This window comes from Acanthochromis polyacanthus, chromosome 15 (assembly GCF_021347895.1).
Source record: "Acanthochromis polyacanthus isolate Apoly-LR-REF ecotype Palm Island chromosome 15, KAUST_Apoly_ChrSc, whole genome shotgun sequence".
Classification (NCBI taxonomy): Eukaryota; Metazoa; Chordata; class Actinopteri; family Pomacentridae; genus Acanthochromis; species Acanthochromis polyacanthus.
The window spans coordinates 11,744,984-11,764,439 of record NC_067127.1 but is presented as its reverse complement, the minus strand read 5'-3'; the positions used below and the strand labels follow the sequence as shown (position 1 = coordinate 11,764,439).

At 43.4% G+C, this 19,456-nt stretch overlaps 1 protein-coding gene across 1 annotated transcript; it reads left to right on the top strand.

Annotated features, from left to right (window-relative positions):
- Positions 1-282: 282 nt before the first annotated feature.
- On the top strand, positions 283-19,204 carry ldb1a (LIM domain binding 1a). Its single transcript, XM_022205888.2, is given in 13 exon segments — positions 283-658; positions 4,303-4,403; positions 14,268-14,333; positions 14,336-14,369; positions 14,824-14,868; positions 15,115-15,190; positions 15,857-15,959; positions 16,116-16,288; positions 16,381-16,503; positions 16,605-16,682; positions 16,821-16,944; positions 17,142-17,284; positions 18,321-19,204. Coding segments are annotated over 12 exon segments (1,218 nt in total). The 5' UTR covers positions 283-658; positions 4,303-4,375; the 3' UTR covers positions 18,546-19,204.
- The last annotated feature ends 252 nt before the right edge of the window (positions 19,205-19,456 follow it).

Genomic DNA, 19,456 nt, shown 5'->3' with positions numbered 1-19,456 from the left:
GTCTGCATCCCATTATCCTTCACGTCCTAATGAATCTTTGCTGCCCGTGTTTCCTCTGTAGCTTTTTTTTCTTCCAGTCTATCACAGGCTGTGTACTGTACATCTGTGGGAGCTGTAAAGACTTGTGAGCTCGTCTGTGCGAGAGAGAGAAAGAAAGAGAGAAAGAGAGGAACACCACTGTGCCCCAGCACACTCCCTAACTGCTACCTACTGCTGCTCTGCCGTTGCCATGGATACAGTGCCCTCTCTCTCTCCCCTTCTCTCCTCTCTTGGTGGGTATGGAGGGAGAGGAGAGGAGAGGAGAGGAGAGGAGAGGAGAGGAGAGGAAGAAGAGAAGTCGTTCTGGCTGCTGCCTCTGCGTCATATTCATACCAGTGCAGCTGAAACCTCCCCCTCCCCTCCTTCCCTTCCTTCCACCTCCACCTCCTTCTTCCTTCCTCCCTTCCTTCCCTCCTTCCTTCCTTCTCATCATCCAATTTGCACACTGCTATATCTCCCCCCCCACCACCATTTGTGTCTCCTATCTGCATCTGCTCATCACAGTCTTCCTCTCTCTCGCTCTCTCTCTCTGCTGGCCCAGCTTGGTTTCCTCTGCGTGGCTGACCTGAGCGGACTTTTTCGAGCGAGCGTGGGGAGAGAAGAAAGAAGGAAGACAAAGGTAAGCGTTTACATGGAGGATATTTACGAGTGTTTGCGAGAGAGAGTGTGGAGGAAGGACAAGGGAGGGTGGCAGCATAGAACACCTGCAAGACAAAAGACTGAGAGGAAAGCGTTGATGGCATGAACTCACATGTGATAAGAAATGTGCTTACCAGGAGCCTTTTTAAACATTTCGTTGGGGATTTACGAGAAGCGAGGCTGTCAGCGCCTGCGAACAAGTGTTTGTCCGCTGCGTAAGGACAACATGATGAGATGTGTGCCTCAGTAAGCCAAGCAGTCAGTGCGTCTGTCTGTGTGCAGGCACTTTGCCGTCTGTCACATAGTGTTATGGAACTGCTGCTGCTGCTGCTGCTGCTGCTGCTGCTGCGTGTTCCCACAGCGGAGGGAAGGAGGCGAACGCAGGGGGAACTTCATTATTCTCAGAGAGCTTTTTGAGGGATGTGTTGACAGAGCGGGAATCTCTGTATCTGCTGGAGTAGGAGAGTGGGAGAGTGAGAGGAAGCGCAGAGAGAAAGAGATAGAAACAGCATGCCCAACAGTGCAGTTAATGTTGAAGTGCTCAGCTTTAAAGCCTAATCACTCCTGGAAACAGAAGCCATTTCCCAAATCACATCCCCCCCCCCCCCCCCCCCCTTTATTTTCTCTGTTGCGCTTTGATCGCTTCTTGTTCTCTCTCTCTCTTGCAGCATAGGGGATTTCTCTATCTCTCATATCTTCCATTGTTCACCATTTTTACAGTGGCGGGATCTTCTGTAAATGTCAAACCCACAGATCGCGACCTACAAGGTGTACACACAAAAAAAAACAAATGTTGACAGAACAGCAGGGAAACATGAGAGGAATGAGAAAGACAGTGAGCTTGTTAAAACAGAAAGAGATAAAAAAAAAGAAGAGGTGCGTGTGTGTGAAGGGGAAATGAAAAGAGGGGGGAGAAGACAAGTAAAGGGAAAAGAAGAGGAGGCCCGCAGGGTTGTTCATTGTGTCTTGGTCCTGAGAGCAGTGTCTGACACTGTGTATGACATTTAACTGTGATGCCGCTGCCAGTGAGCTGGTGTGTGGGGAATGTGCCTGTCAGCTTTCGTTTCAGTGGAGACAGTTGTTTGTCTTTTGTTAGTATATTGGTAGTGAGTGACAGAAAGCAGCGATCAGAGCTTTGTTGAGCAGGGCTTCAACTCACTTGGGGGGGCTTTGTAAGTGCAGGGAATACATGGGTATAATAGACTCGGAGGCTGTAACCTTTTTCGCCGCTCTACTCAAACTGAAGTACCCCTTTACAGACACAAACTGTCACAAATTTGAAACAAATGATTATGTCCATTTGAATTAAATTTGAAAGTGGATAGTGCAATACCTGATATTTTTACATTTTTTCATACAATTGAATGACCGTCAAATTTGCATTCATAGAATTACCTGTAGATTAAATGAGCTGTACGTGATTATACTCATTTATTCATTACTTTTAACTCTTTTTTGGCTTGCCATGACCCCGTCCAACTTTGCTTGCCACTTGACTTACATACTTACTTATCAGCTAAAAGATTTAAACCACCTACTTAATATTGTGTAGATGACCTTTGTGTTAGAAAAACAACTGTTGTGGCATCGATAAAGGACCTCTGGGGTGTCTTTTGGATACTGTGGGCTTTCCTTGGATTGGGCTTGTCCCAGCACAACCTGTGGATGCTTGATTGAACTGCAGGCATGGGACTGTGGAGGCCAGGTCAACACTTTGGGTTCCTTGTCAAGTTCCTTTGCAGTTTTTACAGCGAACAATGCTTAGATGGGTGGTTTGTATTAAAGAAATATCAACATGAATGTCAGGACCTAAGGTTTCCTGGCAGAGCCCTGCGTTGATCAGTGTTATTCACTCCACCTGTCAGTGGTTTTATTGTTGTAGCTGACTTGGAAACTGGACTGGAAAATGTTGTTTGGGAGATGGACTTCTAGAATGCCTTGCTCAGCCTGCTGCCACCACAACCTGAAGACAATGGAAATGGAAGAATGGGTCCATACTTTTTAGCTACCTCCCAAATATTTATCCATGACTTCAGAGCTAACAGTTGCACCTAGCCGTGTTTAGACTTCTCTACGCTTTGCACTAGTTTTCATGCACTCTCAACTGCAACGTGCTGCCTCAGCTTCTCAGATATGGAAAACAAGTCAGGCAGTGTGTGACTAAAATCTTTCTATGAAAATCTTGATTGTTTTTTTTTTCTTTTAGTTTAGGATGAAACTGGCTGGTAGTGTTCAAGTGTTAAATATGACTCAATATGTGAATGTATTTTTTAAAAAGTCTGAATTTTTGTGTGCTTCCCCACAGTTTTTTTTATACTAGACTGTACTGTATGTTTGACTATTATTTAAGACTCAATATGCATTTCCCTTAAAGGTGTTCTCCTTTTACTTTTCCCTATATTCTGTCACAATACTTCAGTGATACAGAACTGTCTGTTATCCACCTGACAGGATCAGGAACATGAGCAACAAAGATGTCAACTAAAGGCAGTCAGTTATGTGCCTGTGTGTTTATGCAGTGAAGTGTCAGATTATGAGATTATTGGCTCCGAGAACAGGCAGTCTTGAGCCACGAGAAGTTATGGGATGAAGGGGAAGGGAAACCAGAGAAGTAGAGGAGGGAAAGGAAATGAAACACAATCACATCAAGCCGCATCACGCTGCAGAAAGGTTGAGGTAATATCAACAGGGCGAGGAGATTAAATTGACAGAGTGAAGTGAGATTAAAAAGCGGGGAAAAAAAAGCCTGAAAGAGAGAGAAGAGGCAGAGGCTGGCGGGTAGACGTCTGCAGTCGAGTCAGACTGTTTACATGGAGCTTGTTGGTTGTGAGTGTGTGCACATTCGTACGTGCATGCTCTTCCTGCCTCCCATGGGTCTCCGGTGTCCCTGCGCTCCAGGTGGGCTTTGCATTTTTAATCGATACTGTCTGTAGTGATTAACACTGGTGTTCTCTCTGCAGCAGAAAAACAAAAGGAAGGAGAAGGAGAGAGAGACAGACAGAAAGAGAGATGGAAATCTGTCATACATGAGGCATGGTGTGTGAGTTAGTGTGCCTGTGTGTGTGTGTGTGTGTGTGTGTGTGTGTGTGTGTGTGTGTGTGTGTGTGTGTGTGTGTGTGTGTGTGTGTGTGTGTGTGTGTGTGTGTGTGTGTGTGTGTGTTTGTTTGGCAGTAATGACCCTCTGCCTCTGGGCTCCTACTGAGTATGTTTATCTCCCACAGCAGCACCGGGCAAAAATAGACGATGCATCACTGCCACGCACACACACCTTGTGCATTTTCTCTTTTTCCTCTCCTTTGCTCTAATTGCCTCCCTCCTGCATTCCCCATTTCACACACACTCCCTCGCTCCGTTCCATATTACTTTCTCCAGTCTTACATACCGCGAAGGCTCTTTCTTCCTATTTCACTCCTCTCTCATTTTCCCTCCCACTTGTGTTGCAATATGCCTATTAATGATGCAGCTAGAGCACCGCTGCCAACTTCCTGCCTCTGACAGAGAGAGAGAGAGAGAGAGAGAGAGAGAGAGAGAGAGAGAGAGAGGAGTGTAGTTGTGGTGTACATGCCCTGCTTTGTACCACTCCCTCTTATCTCTCCACCCCTCTGTCTGTGTTGTTTTCCTCAGAGTTAGCCCATGCGAGCAGCGTGTGGACTGAGTGCAGCTGTTTCGTTCAGAGAAGAGCCCAACATGTGAGAAGATGTCTGTTGGAGGTTGTGCTTGTCCCGGTGAGTGCCGACTCTCTCTCCTTCTGCCGTCTCCCTCTTTCCTCCTCCGTCTCTGTGCTCAGTGGTGCTGTCAGAAAGATGACTTATGTAAAAGTGCTGCAAAGCCCCCCAGGGCCAGCGCCAAGCTGTGTGAGTTTGTGTGCGCATGGATGTGTGTTGGTGAAGCCATGCTCACACATTCAACACATGTCCTAAAACAAGGTTATAGACTGAGGCTACCACACTTTAGGATTGAGTTGTTCAGCAGACCCTCACAGTCACGCTAGCTGGCTGTGCAGCAGATCAATGGCTGTTTGAGTTTTACCACAAACAGAGAGACTGAGATGTCAATAAGTACTTTGCTTGCTGACTCTTTTAACTCTTTTTCTCTGCTTTATATGGGCACAATAGATCTTTTTTAATTACTGGTGCTCTTACATATATATGTGTGTTGGTAGAAATCATTGCTTACAGACAGACTGAGGAAAAAGTATATTAATTTCCTTGTTGCAACATGGTTAGGAGCTGGTTTCTCTCAAGGAATTTAAACCATTAATGAGGTGCTAGAGATTGAACTGAGAGTTAAATTTGCTCAGAGTTAAGTCACTGTTTGGAATCTAGACAGCTCTTTGTCATTGCAACTTTGCATTTTGTGTTCCTGATGCAAATTGTTACACTTCTCCTGAAATCAAGCTCTTTAGGTACCATTGTGTAGAATTTTGTTGGTATTCTCGCTCTTGTGCTGCTGTATCAGAGCAAAAAGAAGGAAATCTTGTACAGTTTGAGTCTGTCTGCACATGTTAGTCTTTGGCAAGCAGAATGTTTTGGCAATTTTTATCAAGTAGATCTTATAATCTGTTCTCCTCCATGGAGTGTTTGATCCTTTTTTTGACTTTGGAGCAATTTCTCTTTAATGGTATCCCACTGAGAGCAGGCAGGCTACAGAGATGGTTGCCTTGTGCACAGTGAAAAGCCTCACAGTGCCAGGGGACGGGCTCTGTGAAGCACAGGGGAGTGAGTATCAGATAGAAATTGAATCGTAGCATCTGCTCGGGGGGATCTCAGAGAGGGCAGATTGAATTAGGGTGTCAGTATCATTTTAATGGGGCTGCTCTGATTCATCGGCAATCGGCTATCAGATGGAATAATATTAGGCCTCTGCTTGATGTTCTCCTCTCACATCTTTCCTTTTTCTTCACTATCTGGCTTTCTCACTCCCTCTTGTAGTTTCTGAGTGTCTCCACCTCCTTCGCTCCTCTGTTGACCGACTTTACTGTGGAGCAGAAACTTTTAATGACATCCACATGTTTCTGAAGGATGTACAGAGTACGAGATCCACTGGAAAGATCTGCCATCTGGATGCTGTGTACCAATATTCAAACAATCACTGGCTTACCAAGCTGTACTCATGCTTGCTTGCAAAGACACAGCACGTTCGAACACTCGCGCACACGTGCACCTTCATGAAGAGCCCGCTGGGACACGTTCAGACTGGTAGATCTCACAGATAACCACAGAACAGCATTGATCAACACTGGTTTGCAGTTTCACTCTCCCTCCCTGTGTGTGTTCTGTAAATCATTATGCTCGAGGGCTGGTTTGTTTACATTCTTGTATGATGGTGGATGGAAGATCCTCCTCATCGTTTGTGTGTGAATCTGTATTGTAAAAACGAATCCTCACTTGGCTAAACGTCACTTTCGCTTTCATCTGGTCGTGGTTGTCTTTGTTTGGTTATTGGGTCAGAATATTATATAATAGAGGAATTTCGACTAAGCATATATGCATGGAGGATAATGTAATAAAGAACAGACTTTCTCCTGCGTGTCTAGTTCACTGACAACCCTGTGACATCCTGCTGTTGTTGTGACTTTGCTGTGAATCAGCCTTTTTAAGGCTTTGTTCCTGGCATGAAGGAGATTCGTCCTAACACAGTGGAGCCAATCACATCCTTTATTCAGGCTAAATGGTAAAAATAGATTGCCTGTGAGCTGAAGATACCCCCCTCCCCATTCTCACATGCACCCACTCAAGCATGCGCTCCCCTTTGCTCACCACTCTCTCCGTCTCTCACCCATCTCACTCTAACCCCTCCCTCCCATTTCTGCCTTCCTCATCTCACTCTCTCCCCCTTCTTCCTCTTTCACCCTCTCCCCCTCTTTCTCTGCTTCTCTGTCACTCCTTCATCCCTCACTGACTGCCTTTTGCAGTAACAGTGGTGCTACCTCATGCAGAAAGTCACATGGTTCCTGATTGGAGAAAAAGTGACTTAAAGCAGAGCCAAGATGGCAGCCAAACAGCCAGGGTTTTTTTTTTTCTTTTTTTTGATGACTGTTACACAACAACACGACTGCCTCAGCTTTATCTCACTGCACTGAAAGCCTGCGCCTCTCTTTCTTTTCATCCTCAGTTCTTCACTTTTTCTCTTCCTCTCCTCTCTCTACCCTGGTTGAGTCTCTCAGATCTTGTTTGCTAGATCAAAATGGCTGTGTGTGCAGAGGCAGAGAGAAAGATGGAATGCGTGGGAGACAGAGATGCTGGGGAGTCAGAGAAATGAGGAGCGGGGGGGGGGGGGGGGGGGTGTTTCAGAGTGGAGATGAGCTGTAGTGATGTCACATCTGCTGCAGGCCGACAGGATGGCAAAAGAAAGCTGGCATGTGCCACACAGCTCGAGAGGAGGGGGAGGATGGGCAGGAAACTAAACGCCTGAGAAGAAAACGATTGCCTGTCAAAGCACACCTGTATTTGGGAGAGATATGCAAGCTGCAGAGTCTTAAAAACATAAAAGCAGGTTTGGTACACAGGAGGTGATGGAGGCAGTGTTCAGAATGAAAGGGAGCTGTCCTGAAAACAAAAGGTGTGAGGACAGCTGCAGCGTTGTCTGAAAACTGTATCTTTGTGCCACCTTTGTGTGTATGAGTGTGTGGGCTCCAGACTGTTTAATCCTCACGAATGGTGTGCTAATGTTATTAACTGGATTTATATTTTTCTCTTATATCTTGTATTTCACAGCCAAAGGTAAATTGTGCATATGGACAGTGAATGGCACACTGTAAATGCGATTAAATATATGTAAATCGTGGAAATTTTGAGAGTGCTAAAGGGATTTCTGGCATAAAGCAGAAGGTATATGCTGCTGCTGGGGATTTAGAGCAGTAAAATCAGTGAAGTGTCTCCCTAAACTGAAAAGGGGTTGAATTGGCTTGTAGAATTTACATTTGAGACGTGATAACTGTTATTTAAAGGCTTTGTGTTAAGTATTCCAGTATCACGATGCTATTATTCATACGTCTGCGGTAAGACTCCATAATTAGCCTCTAAACAACATCTTCACTACAGTCTGTTGTTCAATTTAAAAAGAGACATTGGGATTACACTGTGCAGTATTGCAAGTGCATGCTTACAGTGTATTTGTTGCAGCAATAAACCTACAATTTAAACTGCAACAAATCCCATCTGTCAACAACAATACTGTTTGTAAGGGATTGACTAATTCTGTCTGGATGCAGATCAGTGATCTGTCACTGCAAGCGTCTACATCACCAGCCTTCACACACACATTCACATTCTGCTTTTTTTTCTCCTTTTTTTTTTTTTATCTCTGATTTAACACGTGCTATTTAACTTCCTCTTGTCAAGCCACAGTTGCATCCTCTGAGTGCAGCCTGTGTTAGTCCTGTCTGCTGCCTTGTTGCTATCACTACCAGTCAGGTGTCACAACAGTTTCCCTGACAGGTTTGTGCTTCCACTGTGGTGTCTAGAAAAGCAGCAACAGGGATCTGAACATCCTGTTTCAGATTTACACAAAGCTGCCTCACTGCCTTTGTCAAACGCTTTTCTAAAGACACAACATGTCTGAAGGCTTTGGAAAATGTTTTCGAGCCGTGTTAACATGTGGCTCATATCATGACCTCATTATGTATCAAGGTCAGCTTCCTCTGATGCACCAGCATTTGAGTAATAAACCACATAATTAAAAATCTGATTGATTTTATGTTTTACTATCTTGGAAACCACACTGTTATTTTCCATGACAGCGCATGGGTGGCAGTACAGTCTGAATTCAGTGTAGCCCATCTCTGCATAAAACGGTACATGTGTAAAGTGGCCTTGGGAGAGAAGGATCTATAAATACAAGACGGTACATCAGATCTTGTGTAGTACAAGACCAGTTTTATGGTGACTAAAATAGGACTTAGTAGTTGTGCATCCTGCTTTTAATGTTATCGCTGCCTACCAGCCCTTCTTGCCAGGTACTCGGTGAATGTGTGTACTAAATGTGACTCTTACTGAATACAGATGAAATAGGATTCAATTCTCGCTACAGAAGCCCTCCCACAGCAATGCCTGTGATATCTTATATTTTGTGCCGTATGATCCACACTACCATTTGGTACATGTTTATTGGCTTTATTTCTGTATGTAATGCAGACTACATTTAGATGTCCTAGATCTGAAATAAAAGCACTATTATGCATGTAAAAAGTATTGATTTTTAGAATTGTAGAATAGGTACAAAGATAAAGATTTCACTACATGATAAAATGAAAGATTAATTGCATTTCACGAGGAAAACAATGTGCTAGCTGTTTAAGTTTAATTTAACTTTAATATGAAGTTCATTCTATTGTGCTCTGCTTGATTCCAATCTAAGGCACAATGAAAATGTTTTCAGCATTTGCCAGCAGAGGGAGATGTTGTTCTTTCACATCTCTCCTTGTCTAAGTCCATTCACACCAAACAGACAGCAGATAATCAATTAATTCAACAAGAGATCTATCATTCCCTTATTTCTGGTCAAAACTACAAAATCAATGCTCTAAATGTGACCCCATTTACTTTACCTTTGAATAATATTTTGAGTTGCATCCTTTCAGCCCAGTAATACAGGATAACTATTGGGTTAACAGCATTACGTTGACAAGAATTGACTGCATCTTTTTAATATATGTATGTTTTCAGTTTTGATTCTGTACAGTCTTATGTAAATGTTTCTGCACCCCTTAGCAAAGCACATATGTTGCAGATTTCTAGGCAATCCTTTTGAATGTCTGCTTTCTGCAGTCGCTGTATTTACTTCCTTTCACTTCTAAAATCACCAAAACGTGTAATTTGCACAGCGGGGCTCAAACAGGCATACAAATTCATATCTTCGCTCTATGCATGATGTAGGGTTTATGCAGTAAGAGAGACTAGAGTGGGTCAGATGTATTTACCATATCAATGAAACGCATTGCTTCACTTCTCTCGGATGGCTTATATAAATTCTACAAACAGACTGGGAGCTCAAGTGAAAGCCTCAAATGAGCTTTAAATGCACTTTCAGACCGCAAAAGGTTCTCTAACCTTCAGATATATTGCTTGTAAACATTAGAGCGGTTATTGATTAAAAGTGAGGCTACAGATTATACCCTTACATAATCTGAGGCTGTGGCAGGCTCAGTGCTGTGCTCCTAAAGATTTAAGTCATCAGCCAAGTCAATCATTTTTAATAAGACTTTACAAAGTTGGCTCAAATTAAAACTTCTGAACAGCATAAACAAACCATTTGAGTCACACTCCCTGGATTTAATAAAGAATATGGAAATCAAGGATATAGTTTTTTTATTTTACTGTTGTAAAGGACAGGACAGACTCTACATAGTTCCAGCAGCCCCAGAAAAATAAGACTTCATATGTACGTAATACATTTTAATAGCTATACATCTATATATACTGTATAAATCAATATAAACCAACATATCTCTGTATCTACACATATAATCCTGGCAGTTTTAGATCCGTGGTTGAACACAAGACTTTTCAAACTCCACTGCATAGAAATGTATTCATTATATTTGAATTTCGTCTTTTATTTATTAATAATAAAAAAAAGTGCTAACATTTGTGTAACCTTTCATTTCTTTCTGAAATGACAATCAAGCACAAAGAAAATAGAAAACTTTCACATAACATATAGTTAAGGGGTTAGATAAAATTTTATCTTCCCTGAGGACAGCTGACACATTAATTTAAAAGTACCCCAAACTAATTATAGTTGGGTGATACCTGAAGGTAACACATATAATGCAATACATCCAATAAACATATTACAAAAATATATAGTTTTCTAAAGCAAATACTTAGAAATGTATTGATTTGCTTACATTTAGAGCTGTGCAAATAATATTCAAAAAAGCAACCACTTACTCCTAATAATGTACAAAAACTATTCAAAAGTAAAATTGCAAATTATGAATAGAGAAGAAATTTTCATTTTAAAAAAAGCCATTTGCTCGTACCACCATGAAGAGTAGATGTGTCTCCGTTTGTGGGGTAAACTGAATGATGATCTCAGAATGAGTACAGCTGTAAAACAATTTTATAAAGAATACATAAAAAAATTGCTTGAAAAATATAATAATGTGGGAAAGTCACTGTGCTCTGGAGTTTCTAAAGAGGTATAAAGTTTGATGTAAACAGGAAACAATAACATATGACATGTACAGATATGTGGTGGGTAGGAACTAATAAGTTGAACTTCAGCCTGCTCTTTTTTATATCGTGTATTTATTTTCAGTTTTGCCTTTATGATACTGTGGCAAGTCTGAAATAATTAGGACAACAAGATAGCATATCTGAGGGAAAGCACATCTAATACAGATTTCCTAAATCCAGGCCTTGGGAAACAGGAGAGTGTATACTGCAAGTCTCAGAGTTTCTGCAAAGTACATATTTCATATAATCTGGTGAAATATGTTTCAGACATCCAATTTTATTATGACACTTTAAAGACTGTCTTTATCACAAATCCTACTTCTCAGAGTGCTGCTTAAATCTGAGGGCATTATGTTTGTGCAATACTTGCAGCAATTAAATAAGGAAGAACAGTATTCATGCCTTTGGACTAACCTACCAGTTGATCATTGCAAACTCAGGCTGTGCAGGCAAATAGTGTTCAAACCTACATTTGGTGAGGATAAGTTTTTTGGAAATATGCATACAGATTTTCAGATATCAGGAACATCTTCTATCTGTTAGAATGGTGCAGTGATAAAAACATGAAGCTGTTTAGTTTTGACTGTTGGTGCTGACTGTACATGTTGCTGTCAGACTGTGGAATAGGATTAACTGTTTGTTAAGGGGCTTGTTCCTCACAATGGGGACCCACCTTGTGTCACACTGGGGGCGGCTGGTCCACTGATGGGTCCCGGACAAGACAAATTGGGGGCCGCTGAGAGGGAGGCAGGCCTGTTTTTGTCCCAGTCTGTGTGTCTGATGGGCGGAGGAGCCTGGAGGAGGCGGGGCCTTTGTTTGTTCGTGTCTCGGCTGGCATGAACAAAGGGTCCTGTAGTAGTGGAACATAGGTAGCCCCGTCCTCCTCGCAAATGACATTTAAAACGCGTAGCTGGGAATTGTAAATTGAGCGGAACCTTGGCAACTAGCCGTCTTGCTTCACTTCCCGTCGCTTGCCGCCTTGTTCCGGATCGCAGGAGTGAAATATCGGCGGTCGGCGCTGGAGCTCTCCCCATCCTGTCGCTCCGGCTAGCAGCGAGGCTAGCTGGCTACAAGCACCGAGCCGAGGTGTTGAGTGACACCGCGTTTCGGTGGACGTTTCTCTGCAGGTAACTCAAATTCTACACACGTTAGCCACGCCACTGGTTCCCATTAAACCGCCGAAACCGGTTGTAAACAAGCCGTGTGAATTAGAAGTGAGCGGCGGTAATGTTGGTAATTTAGCAACTGGGTTAATAGCTTAGCAATGGCATCCGTCTTGTGCAAATGAATGCGGCCCTGCGGCTCAGTTTACGCCTGGTCCCTGCTGCTAAAGTGAATGGTAGCTCATTTTTAAATGTTCACAGTACATGCTCGCACACGGAGGAATAGGAGGACACCCAGTGTGCATTGCAAGTGTGTTGGTAGCCTTTGCACATAGCTTCGGATGTTTTACTGGCTGTGGGCCATTATCTGGATGCAGCTCTATTGTTTGCAATGAACAGTTGGGGCGGACTAAACTGCACCAAAGTCTCGTTATGTAAAATTAACCTTGTTGGAGCGCTTGTGCATCATGGTGCCTCTGTTGAAGGATGCTTAAAGGCTGGACTCATTCATCTCTGTCATGTGGACCTTAACTGAGGCTGCTTCACTGACTGCTCCCGTCTTTAATTACGATGTTATGTTTGGGTTGAGCACTTGTAATTGGATCCATGCTTCTGTCAGGCTTAGTCCTGTAATCTACATTTGTACATTGGTTTCATGTTGGCAACTGGGCCTGTTTAAAGGGTACGTGTTGGTGTTTATTACATGCCAGTATAATTTATGTGTCAGCATTTTTATTTATTTTTTTGCAGAGAGCAGCTTTGCTTCATAAAATGTAGTAATTAGATATCAAAAGAGCGAGATACCCTCTGTTTAATTCACAGTAAACATTGTTATTATGAGCATCTTTTGCAGTGAAAGAGTCATCCGTTGCAGTGGAAATGTTTTGCACAACGCTTGTGGATCAGCATCAGATTAAACAAAGCCTTATCATATGGGGCTGAGTGCGGTGTGGGGCTAATGGCTGGTGTTGGGAGGTTGGTGGGTGTTATAGGTCAGGGGTAATGCATAGAGAGGCATTATTGGGTGCGCCACAGCAGGTTCACCCTCATAGTAATGGGGAGGAGAAGGTGACCTGCCATGACTCTCCTGGGTATACAGAAGAAACGAAGAACGACTGGAAGTGAATGAAGGAGTTGCAGTTGTTCTTGTAAAAAAGAAAATGGTTGTGATTCTGTATCTATTTGTATTTGTCTCGACTTTAATCACTACTGTTTGTGCAGTAGTCTGCTTGCAGGACTCCCATTAGTTCACAAAAATTGATGTGAATATATTAATGCTACATCCCTGTTAGGTCTGGTCCTGCATTTAGAGTGGTCCATGTTTCTCCCCCTGCTGGTTTTAATTAGGTGCAGTCAGCCTTTCATATGTTGAGCTTACAGTGACCGACTGTTGGGTATAAATCGTGTCAAATGAACATTATGTTGCCTTCAGGTGCCTGTTAAGGAATGCCACATTTAGAAACACAGCTTGCATAAACGTTAAATGTGCAGTTGCAGCAGCAAACTAGAACTGATTTTACCTCGATGTTGCTGATATCTGTTTATTGGATTGTGAATGCTTCCAGTTCCTCTCGTTAACTTCACATTTTTCTGTGTTAGAAAGTAGAGGTAACAGGAGAGTGGTGATGGGCCAGTCTGGGTCAAATTTCCAGTGGCGGTTTTTCCTGTAACATCTCATGTCTGCCTTCGTCTGCTTGCGAATAAAATATCTTTGGTCAGACCTAATTGCATTTTGGTGCTGTTTGTGTTTTGCCAGATTGGTTGTTTTCTCAGCGCCCTGAGTTCTGGGAGCATGAATGCATTATCTGGGCAGACAAGGGTTAACAACAGCCAGGATATGGAGTGGGGGGATGGGTAAAAGAGGCAACTAGAGGGGGGAGACAAACACAGTGCTGAGCATGGGATCACATGGGGCTGTATGCAGAGAAGAGGGTTCCCTGTTATAATACAAGTGGTACAAAAACACAAAGAACATGCCAGACCTTTTTCCTTCTTGCATCCCTCCATCTCCCTGATTGTTTTCTCATAGTTCTGCAGGCTAATAAACAGCGCTGTATTATTTCCCTCACGATGATTTGTTTTCTCGTCCATTTAGCAGATTGAAGACGCATTAGATAATGAAAGCAGCAGGAAATTGTTTTGGCAGCATGCTTTTATTTCAGCAAATCTCAACAAAATCATCCAACACTAGATTGCTTAGATGATGCTGTGATTTGAATGAGCTAAATCCAGAGTAATCTAAATCTCCTTTAATTCTCTGCTCTTTTTTTTTCTCCCTCCTCCTCTGCCCTGGGTTTTTGTGCAGGCTGTTCGTCAAAGTCATTCAAGCTGTACTCTCCTAAGGAGCCCCCCAACGGCGGCAGCTTTCCCCCTTCCACCCAGGCGCTATGCTGGACAGAGATGTGGGGTAGGTGTGGGGTTTTCTGTCAAAGGATGTTCTGTCAAAAGCAAAATATGCCTAAAAGTAGGCATGGAAGCAATCAGTAAAGCATGTCATTTACTACTTTTAATGATGTGTAGTGATCCGTAAGTTTTCATTATATAATTACAGGACAACATGAAGGTTAATAAATGCATTTATATGACAGAACAGTTTGATAGTGATATTGGAATACAATCAAATGAGGCCATGCAGAAGCAGACTGGTTGTAAATGTGTGCCTTTTGAAGGCTGCATTTAACTAAAAGGCTACCATTTCGTGTTAAATGCACACTTGTTTGCTTCAAGCACTAAATATTTAAAGCTTTTTCCTACGCCTCTCTGTTCCTTTGTGTTGTGGATTCTCTGAAGCTCTGTGTTAGTCATTTAAGAGCAACAAAGACTTGAAATCAATAATTGCCTCTGTAATTATTCCTTTGCAGGCCCACACCCATGTACCCCCCCTCATACATGGAGCCTGGAATGGGGTGAGTACACTGACACTTGAATAATTCACACATAATTGTGGCTTGTTCGAGGTCACAAATCATTTGTTAAATGTTCATAGTGTTTTGTCTCCATTTACGTAAAAACTTCAGCATAAAATTAGCATTTAGTTAACTGTAGTTTTAGGCTGCTCTTGGCTTATGACGTTTGTTTTCACTGCGGGAGTAGAAATCCACTGAAGCAGCTCCAAGCTCAGAGTGATGAACTGCCCCTGTTTTCTGTTTCAGGAGACCCACACCGTACGGGAACCAGACAGATTATCGGATATATGAGCTGAACAAAAGATTACAGAACTGGACAGAGGTGAGAGTTGCGTCTTAATTAGAGCTCAACACCAGACTGTTGCTGTATCACAGGGCATAATAAGCGTTTCATATTCGCGTTGGTTGTGATTACCGTATGATGCTTCATTCTGTTGCTCGTAACAACTGTGTCCGTGTTTTACAGATTTCCCTTCCAGCAGCTGTTTATGTGTAGCTAATGGTGCTAGGGATTTTGTGGGAAATTAAGCCAGAGAGCTCACTGACTTAATTTACATTCAAGATGTAATAGGATTATCTGATCAACCTGGCTGAAATGTAATTTCAATGCCAACTGTTTTCATGCAGAAACGTGCAAACGAGTAGTAACTACGAGCCATACATGCAAATGCATACACGCCAACCTTTGTACGTCAGACAGTTCAGTTTTGGATCCAGAAATGTCCAAATTACAATATGCTTTTTTTTTAGAAAATTGAAGGTTGAAGAAGTGGTCCATTTGAGGAAATGGCAATCACCACTTCTTCCTTTTTGTGGCAGTTTATCTATATTCATGGTGTTTTTTTATGCGCTTGATCTTAAGTAGCTTCCTCGCCTCTTTCTAGTCAACGACACATTCTTTCTGATGAATGTGCATCAATCTAACAAACTTTTGGGTTGCAGATAATAAGAAATGAAAACTGAGAGGGATGGTTCTTGCTTTTTTCAGGACTGTGATAATCTCTGGTGGGATGCCTTCACCACAGAGTTTTTTGAAGATGACGCCATGCTTACCATCACTTTCTGTCTTGAAGATGGTCCCAAACGATATAGTAAGAGGCAATTTTCATTTTCTAATTGCAAATATTAGTTCAGCTGTTTTTATTTTGGTTATGCAATGGCTTTAATCCATATTTCATGATCAGGTTTCCATATATTTTTATTATATGGGTTATTGAAGTTTAATTTATTTGTCATTTTGCCTGCAGCTATCGGCAGGACGTTGATTCCTCGATACTTTAGAAGTATTTTTGAGGGGGGTGCCACAGAGCTCTTCTATGTTTTGAAGCATCCGAAGGAGTCCTTCCACAGTAACTTTGTGTCTCTCGACTGCGATCAGTGCACCATGGTGACCCAGAACGGCAAACCTATGTTCACACAGGTACAATCTCACGGCGGATAAGAAATGCATATCTTCCATCACTTTGGATTACCTGTTGATGTCTGACCTGTGATCTCTTTCCTCTGGACTAGGTTTGTGTTGAGGGCCGTTTGTATCTAGAGTTCATGTTTGATGACATGATGAGGATCAAGACATGGCATTTCAGCATCAGGCAGCACAGAGAAGTCCTACCAAGGAGCATTTTGGCTATGCATGTGAGTTACTGAGTAAATAAAAAAAGAATCGCACGCTCACAGACAAATTTGCACACAGTACAAACACTTACTCATCACACATTTGTAACCCGATCATCCAGGATCCCCAGATGCTTGATCAGCTGGCTAAAAATATCACCAGATGTGGGCTGTCTAATTCCACGCTCAACTACCTCCGTGTAAGTACATTTTACTCATAGGAGCTGATAAGAGTTTTTTATTTTTTAATCGGTCACTGAATTGAACTTAACTGTGCATAAACAACCTGCTAATATTCCTTCATGTCCCTTTGGTTATTTTCTTTGTCTTCTCTTAAGCTATGTGTGATATTGGAGCCCATGCAGGAGTTGATGTCCAGGCATAAGACCTATAGCTTGAGCCCCAGGGACTGCCTGAAGACCTGCCTCTTCCAGAAGTGGCAAAGAATGGTAGCACCTCCAGGTAACACCTTTAAAATCACTCGTGACGTCCAATGCAGAGTTTCCTTAAAGTTCTTTATGCTGTCGTGTTCCCATAGACAAATACAGCTGCAGTTGCTTTAGAGTTTCTTATCTGCAGATGACCTAGAAACTGCAGATTTATAGAGATTTAAACACTTGCTTATGAAACACATCTTCCCCCCCTTTCTCTGTTTGCAGCTGAGCCAGCCAGACAAGCTCCAAACAAGAGGCGGAAAAGGAAGGTGTCCGGTGGAAGCACCGTGAGCTCCGGCGGAGGCAGCAATAACAACAGTAACAGCAAAAAGAAGAGTCCAGCCAACAGCTTTTCACTCTCCAGCCAGGTACCTGTAAGCATTACATCTATTTGACCTCTTTCTGAACCTCCCAGCTTCAGCTGAGGAAGGCACTGGAGAATAAGACAGAGGGTGGAAGGGTTAGAAAGAAAGGCAAGGAGCTTAGAAAGTTATTTGTGGGTGTAGAGGGTGGGAGTTGGGGGGGGGGGGGGGGGGGGGGGGGGTTAGTCTGTTTAGGAGTAGGTGTAACAGCAGGTCATGATAGTTAGCTAAGGGAGGCTTCTGGAGGTGGGGGTTTAACTTAGGTGGGGTGGGAGGATAGGGGCTGTTTCTGTAATTCTATAGAGGATGAGTAGATTCAGTTAGATCCCTTCATGTGAACCAGTGATGGGCAGTCCCTGGTCCTCTAGGGCAACAGGTTAATGGGTTTTTATAGGAGGTACAAGTGACCTCTGTCTCTGAGTATTGCTTAATATATTTTGGGGCCATGGGGGAAGGGTTGCCTTGCTCTGATTTCCAGTGGGACAGATAGGTTTTCTCTCTAAATCCGCTGTATTAGCTTGGTCTTAGAGTTACCACTGAGTCTGTCAGAGCACACGATTCACACAGCACTGCTGTCTTTGCTTACTTGGTTGCTTGATTGAGTGAACGAGACCCGAGGTGGAATGAAAACCCCTGTGATGCAGCACTCAAGGATCAGGGATGCCCACTGCTGGCCAGTAGGAAGGGCCCCTTCACCCTGGTTCTTGGAACGGGGGCAGGGAGTCAGGGCGACATGGACTGCTGAACCTTCGGGGTAGACGCCCTGATAACACAGTGAATGAGTTCAGAAGAGAGGACACACATATCTCAGGATTATAATACTGGGGGTCTCTTGGTCCCCAAAACTCACCTTGTATGAATTATAATGCATTTCATTAGTTAAGATTAATTTTTAACACAAGTGTTGGACCCAGTTAGATTGCACCTTGACGCTATGCCAAAAAAACCAACAGAGTTAACAACCCGTCCGTGCAGCCAGTCATTCCGCGCACCCCCCTGTATTATGGGGATAATATGTACCGGCCCTTGCTGTCCCCTTTAGGATGTGATGATGGTGGGAGAGCCCACTCTGATGGGAGGGGAGTTTGGTGACGAGGACGAGCGTCTGATCACGCGGCTGGAGAACACGCAGTACGATGGGGCGAATGGCCTGGAGGATGAGGACAGTTTCCACAGCTCGCCTGCACTGGGGGCACACTCGCCCTGGAACAACAAAGCTCCCTCCAGTCAGGAGAGCAAGAATGACAACTCCCAGTCGTCCCAGTAGACCGCTGAGGTCCCAGCCAGCCCCTTTTTTTCAGTGCTTAAAACCTACTGGGATCCACCTGAGCCAACACACTAGCAAGAGGAGTCAGGGAGGGTGGCCTCGAGCACTTTTGTTCAGTTAAATTCTGTTTGTTTTGTTTCGTTATGTTCTTATGAAGGCAGAGCGGTTAGGGAAAGGGATACCAGCTGATGGACTGATAGATTATTGCTGTCACATGAAGGCAAGTTCAGAAGAATCCCACTCTCGCTCAGTCACATTGTTGCACATGATCAGTGGTGCTCAGCCTTGGCCCTTGTCTGCCCGGCTCCAGTCAGGCCTCTTTGAGGTGTGGTGGCGAGACTGGCGGGGTGGTGGTGGTGTGTGTGCGTGTGTGTTTACCCCCATCATCGCTCACCACAGTGTTGGAGCCAAAGTTGGCGCTTCCTGTTGTCCGAGTGCTCGCCATGGCGACCATGTCAGTGGGTTCTTGTTCCAACCTCGGGTCTCTGAGGCGTGCGTCTACCTTGACGACACACCTCGTTGTTTCTGTTGTGCTCATGTCACAGGGAAAGAAATGCTTAGCTTTTATTTAACGTATTTTTTTGCAGGCTGCAGAAAACTGTGTGCACTCTTAGCATCGAAATTCAACGTTCGGTTTTTAAAAACTCAATTATTTGTTTTTGTAGGACCTGGTTGGAACAAAAACCTGTACAGTGCCGGAGCTTGAGGACCGGAGTTGAGAACCACTACGCTAAATGTTAAACACACACACACACTGACACACACACACACACACACACTAACACCCATACACACACAGTCACCCACACCTTCAGCATAAAGCATTGAGGTACTGGAGAGAGGCGGTACGCAGCATGTCTGGACCAGAGCACCAGACGCTACAGAAGTGTGTTTTTATTTTCTATGTTTTA